A 6,182-nucleotide genomic window follows, 5' to 3' on the forward strand; every position below is an offset into this window, starting at 1 on the left:
TGTATTTTTTTTTTTTTATTATTTTTTTTTTTTTACCAACAAATACTGTTTTAAGATCCTCCTGGCAGCAAACAAAAAAAGCCCAAACAAAATGTTGGAATCAGGAAAGTCTCCCTAATACCACGTTGTTTGTCAATATTGTCATGCATATAGATTCACTGGAACAAATAACATTTTATTATTAGCCATAGCAACTAGCTGCTACTTTGATGAAATTTAAAAGACAGCTAACATGGCTAGTGAATAATTGATAATTGTTAAAAACCTATGTTTGCTGTGTGTGCTGACCAGGCTGACATTTAGTGATTCTATTTATGACTCACTGTTGTTACAACAGGAGCTTTACTGACCCATTAAGTGTTATTCAGTGATGCGCACATCAACTCCTGTTCATGAGTTCAGCTGCTACTCAGGGGAGGAGAGTGCCTGTCTGTCTGCAGCAGTGCTGTGTGATGAAGTGTGTCAGCTGGAAGAGGTGAAGACACTTTGTATCCATATTGTTGCAAATAATTATCTAATCCAGTAGTAATGGTCACTTTATTATTGTGTCACAAGTGTTTGTCACAATGTGTAACAAGTCTAGCTTCTTGTGAAAAAATGTTTCTAGATTAGACTCTTAAGTAATGTTAAGAACGAGATAAATATCACAAAGTGCTTCACATCAAAAATGTTTAAAGAAACAAATCAAAACAAAAATTACACAAAAGCGAGCCTAAAAAGAGTTCTAGATGAGTTTTAGGTACATTTCACAAGACATCACTGAGTCCAGATCTCAGGCTCAGTAGGAGAGCAAGAAAAAAAAGTTACTGAACAGGTCATCTACTGCTTTCCAAAAGTGACTATACGTGACTATAATAGTAAGTTCCAGTTTTTTGTATTCAACTTCATGCTTCTTTATAGAAGAACATACTTTCTGTCTAATAAGATTGCACATCTAAAGCAGTGTTTTAGCATACGACCTTGTTAGCATGGCAGGCTAAAATCCCATGCTATGTGAAAGCAAAGTATAAAAACTATTTTTTTACTCCACACTATATATTTTATGTTTACTCATTAACTCATCGACCAGTGTCTCAGTCAATTGTTGGCTTTTTTGTTGTAACCTCGGCTTCTGTCTCCTTCTCCTCTTTTTCTCTCTGACTTACCTTGCGTATTTACAGGTAGTATTAAAAATCGACGATCCTCTTACCTACTCGCCATCACCACTGAGAGATCCAGGTCCTGTGATGAAGGTCTCAACACCTTCAGGGAAGAAAGCCCTGTCTTCTCGTAAGTCGAGAATCCTGGAAATGAAATTTGATGGCTTTGTGTCATTCCAGATATGAGGCCATTTTCCACCTCAGAGACTCAGTTGGACTTTGTTTGTGATTTGTGTGTCCACTACATAGGACATAAATGAATGTCCAGGTCAGGAGGTTAAAGTGGTTTTTACAGAGTAAAAGTCAAATTGTACAACAATTAGAACACAACTGATGTCATAGAGAAATAAATAATAACATAAATAACAAAAGTACGTCAACAGAAGTTAACTTTTTAACAGAGCTGGAATGAGCCCTGGTGCCACAGACTGGCTTAAGTCTTGTACAAGGGACAACTAATAGATTTTGAGCTTATGAGCTAAGACAGCGAACAGCAGTGTACTTAACAATTAGTTCAGATATGTAGTCTGAACTCAGTGCTCCCTGTGGTCGCTCACAGTGGACATCTATGTCCACTGTGAGCGACCATCTTTGAACAGAGGCGGGGGTTTACGACACCAACTCTCTGCCATCTATAATCCAGTTTTGAGATCCCTTCCCAGACGCCTTAACGCCCACTCACATCCTGGGCCAGCTGACCTCAGGAATTCGCATGATAAGGTGGGGCCAGGTTTCACAATGAACACACCCGAAACTCTGGCTGATTGGGACCCACACCCAGTTTCACACCTTGGCTCAGGCGATCAGAGGATCATCAGGGGGTTCTTTTTGTCCCTCTGTGGGGGGAAACTCCCACTAGGTTTATATCTGGGACTCTCCACCATTTGAACTTAGAACTGAAGAAGCTTCTCGGTCTTCAAGTAACTTAAAGAAGTCCAGATGCTTTTCTTTGCAAGCTCCTTTGATCACTGTTTGACATCACAAATGCACTTCTGGAGGAATGGTCACAGATTCCCATTAATGCACTTCTAAAATTTGTGGAAAGCTTTCCCTAAAAAGTTCAAGCTGTCATAGCTACAAATGGTGCTGACATTATATTAAACATTATGGCTTAAGAATGGAATGTCAGTCAGTTTCATATGCATGTAAGGATCTGAACAACTTTTTATGTGCAGGTAATTTTGCTCATTGGTCTAAGCTGATTCAAAATTTTTACGGAACATCATGAATCCAGTGATTCTGACACAATAGTGAAATCAGAAAGGCTCAAAGGAATGAGTAATGAAGTGCAAACATGCAAACATTCATGCCAAGTCTGACGTACTGTGAAAAAAGTTAATCTTCTAGTTCAACCAAATAATACAGAGTAATCAATAAAACTTTAAAAACTTAAATTTTATTGCAATATACCGTCTATATCTGTAACTCGTTTGCTGTCTGCTCCACAGTAAACTACCAAAAAGGGTCAAGAGCTTTTTCACGGATGGGGTGAGTCACTCTCATTTCTAAATTCTTGACCTGGATATTGTCATATGTGTTTTCTATATTTAGTTCATTGATGTTTACAGGAACCCAGTAACCACTGTCTTTGTAAGTTCCATAAGAATAGAATAGAATAGCTCTTTATTTTTTATTGTACATGTACAACAAAATTGTGGGTGCTCCACACCAACTGTGCCGGAGTAAAATATAAATAGCAACAGGAATAAATAGCAAACAGGAGAAATATATACAATCAAGAGGGATATGTACAAAAATAAGAAAAAGGCACACAAAGTTGCAAAGTGCTTGGAAATAGTGCAAAGAAAATTAAATACTTGGTCTGAGTAGAGTCTGTGGTGGGAGTTACTCAGACCATGGCTCAGATTAGTGAGGTGAGTGGGCAGAGTGGGGTGTGGGAGTTTGTCAACAGTCCAAATGGCCCAGGGGAAGAAGCTGTTTGTTAGACTGAAGGTGTTGGACCTGATTGACCTGTGGTGCCAACCAGAGGGAAGCGGGTCAATCAGGTGGTGAGCGGGGTGCAATGGCTCTGGTTTTCCTGAGACAGGAGGATCTGGCAATGGCCAAGGGTAGGCAACCCCTGCGTGCCAAACACCCAGGCAGTAGGAAAGCACACTCTCCACTGACGAGCAGTAGAAGGCCAACAGCAGCTTCTGGTCCAGATTATTCTTCCTCAAGACACAGAGGAAGTGCAGCCACTGCTGGGCCTTCTTTACCGGGGTGTTGGTGTTGTGAGTCCAGGTGAGATCAGCAGAGATGTGGGTTCCCAGAAATGGAGTTATTGACGCTGGTTGGTGAGGAAGTCTTTGATCCAGGAGCAGGTGGCAGGGGGGGGGGGATCTGAAGATGGTTCAGTTTGGTGGTGAGGATGTCTAGGATTATGGTGTTGAATGCTGAGCTATAGCCCATGAAGAGCATGCACACATAGCTCTTCATGTTCTCCAGATGGCTCAGTGCTCTGTGAAGGGTGATGGTGATGGCATCCTCTGTGGACTGATTTGCTCTGTAAGCAAACTGTTGGGGGTTGAGGGAGGAGAGTAGAGAGTTTTTGATGTGCTGTGACACTATCCACTCAACACACTTCATGAATACAGACATGAGGGCTATAGGCCTGTAGTCAATAAGGCTGTCTATACCAGTCTTTGGATGTGAGTGATGATGGGGGCTCTCAGACAGGCGGGAACAGTGGCATGAGCCGCGAGGTGGGGGGGGGCAAAGAAACCGAGTGAAGAAGGTGTTGAGCTCCTTTGTGAGTTTGTGGCCGCTGTTACGGGTTGGGGGCTCTGGCCTTTGTAGTTGGTGAGGGCTTGGATACTAGAGGTTATTATAAGTGAGGAAGTCCTGTATCCTCCTGTAGGCCTCCTTGGCTTGTTTGATGTCTCTACTCAGTTTGGCTCTGGCAGTGCTGCACAGAGAACTGTCCCTAAGCTTGAAGGCAAAGTTAAGAGTTCTTATCAGAGCCTGCACTTCACTCATCATCCAAGGTTTTTGGTTAGGAAAAACCCAGATAGTTTTTCTGTCACTGTCAGATTCTCCACACAGCATTTAATGTAGAAAAGGCCAGACTGAGTGCAAGTCTCCATGTCCTGCTTTTTGAAGATGGACCAGTCTTGTTAGATCGAAACGTAATACTTCCACAATGTGTTTCAGTCTTTGGAAAGTCTGCAAGCCCAAGAGGATGCCCGATCCAAGCGCCACTCCACCTCTGAGCTGGGTATCATCACCTTCAGTGATGTTCACAAGGAGGGCTGGCTGCACTACAAACAGATTCTGACAGAGAAGGGAAAGGTAAAAGCAAAAGAAGAAGAAAAACCCCACTGTGTCTGCATTTATGCAGGATGTCTTTTCTAATGCTTGTCCGTGTCCAGGTGTTAGCAAACTAAAAAGAGATGGCCAGCTCTTATGTAAGGACACTTATTCCGACTTTCCACTTAGTGTTTGCTGAAAAGGAGAGAGGGGTTTCTGAGATCACCAAAGAAAACACCTGCCTCCTGGCTACACCTAGAAAGTCTTTCCACAAAACACATAAACGTTATCGGCCCTGGAAAAGACCAACAACACCCACCAGGAATGAGTTTTGAAAACAACGCAAACTAAATTTACACCAAATGGACCAACACACACACACAGACACACACACACACACACACACCTCTTCAAATGCCTCCTTCAAGTTGGTTGGGCAAATTTCCATATACCCTCAAGTAAGCATAATTGTATTGTGAGATTTGCTGTTGAACGGTGCATCCTGATTTGGTATTTGCCTGTGATAATAAATATATTAATACACCTATCAGACACAGCATCAAAACAAAACTCTGTACAATACTGTATAGGTCATCTTTATGTTGCCAAACCAGCATCAGGCAAAGAACTCTGGCTAAATGTTTAAGTTCTTTAAAATATGACATACACCTTCCAGTGTCATGTGAAGAAATGAGTTTCAGCGAGCCAATCAGGTAGTTTCAGTTGCTAAACGGTACATTTTTTTGAAGGTTATGCCTTCTCTTCATCTTTCTTCATGACAGAAAGTTGGTGGGAGTATGCGACCGTGGAGACGCGCCTTCTCCGTTCTCCGCTCCCATTCACTCTTCCTTTACAAAGACAAGCGAGATGCAGTGATTCACGGGGCAGGAGCAGGACCCGGTCAGGTTGAACATTGTCCAATCAGCATCCGCTGCTGCTTGATTGACATTGCCTACAGTGAAACCAAGCGGAAACACACCTTGAGGTTGACCACGCAGGATTTCTGCGAGTACCTGCTTCAGGCCGAGGATAGCGATGACATGCTGGCATGGATCAAGGTTATTAGGGAGAATAGCAAAACAGATAACGAGGTATGAATAATATTTGTTAGTTTGCACTGGCTGCACAAACACATACACCAAACTAATTTGTGGCTTTCATTCTTTATAGGAGATTGGTTTCTCAAGACAGGCTCTCATCAACAAGAAGCTGAATGACTACAAGAAACACAGGTCAGGATGAATAATTATATTAAGTAAAAAGTCTGCGCCTTACAGTAATTAGAAGTCACTGTAATTCTGGGCTTGAAGATTGCCACAAATCATACTTTAAACTGCAATTTCCCAAAATTACAAATAAAACTGTAGTCATCATGAAAAGAATTTTGGAATATACAGAACATTTCCCAAAATATTGCCAAAAGTATTCACTCATCCATCCAAATCATTGAATTCATGTGTTCCAATCACTTCCATGGCCACAGGTGTATAAAATCAAGTACACAGGCATGTAGGCTGCTTCTACAAAGAATGAAAGAATGGGTCTGTCAGGTTCAGGCCAAGAACGGGACCCACATGCAGGACTTTCCAAAATAGAGAGTGAGTTTATTTATAGTGAAGATAGTTGAATAGTGATAGTAATGTGACAATTTCCAAAACACATGTCTTCCGTTGTGGTGCTTCTGACTCCCACACAGTGCTCGTGGACCGTGGCGTGAATGGTGAAAACTCCAGCTCTTCGTATATATAACCTTCCGGCCTGATGATGCGCGTAAACCGCCACTCTGGAAACACACGC

At 42.0% G+C, this 6,182-nt stretch overlaps 1 protein-coding gene across 2 annotated transcripts in view; it reads left to right on the forward strand.

Moving 5' to 3' along the window:
- Positions 1–6,182, forward strand: part of arhgap23b (Rho GTPase activating protein 23b) — a 59,997-nt gene that overhangs the window by 39,619 nt on the left and 14,196 nt on the right. For both annotated transcript variants that reach the window (XM_005944838.3, XM_005944841.3), the window contains exons 8-12: positions 1,161–1,269; positions 2,588–2,627; positions 4,290–4,427; positions 5,168–5,476; positions 5,556–5,617. In XM_005944838.3, the coding sequence (XP_005944900.1) occupies positions 1,161–1,269; positions 2,588–2,627; positions 4,290–4,427; positions 5,168–5,476; positions 5,556–5,617 (658 nt within the window). The remainder of the gene's footprint in view (positions 1–1,160; positions 1,270–2,587; positions 2,628–4,289; positions 4,428–5,167; positions 5,477–5,555; positions 5,618–6,182) is intronic.

The sequence above is a fragment of the Haplochromis burtoni genome, unplaced genomic scaffold, assembly GCF_018398535.1.
Source record: "Haplochromis burtoni strain Fernald_Lab_line unplaced genomic scaffold, NCSU_Asbu1 Contig_384, whole genome shotgun sequence".
Lineage (NCBI taxonomy): Eukaryota > Metazoa > Chordata > Actinopteri > Cichliformes > Cichlidae > Haplochromis > Haplochromis burtoni.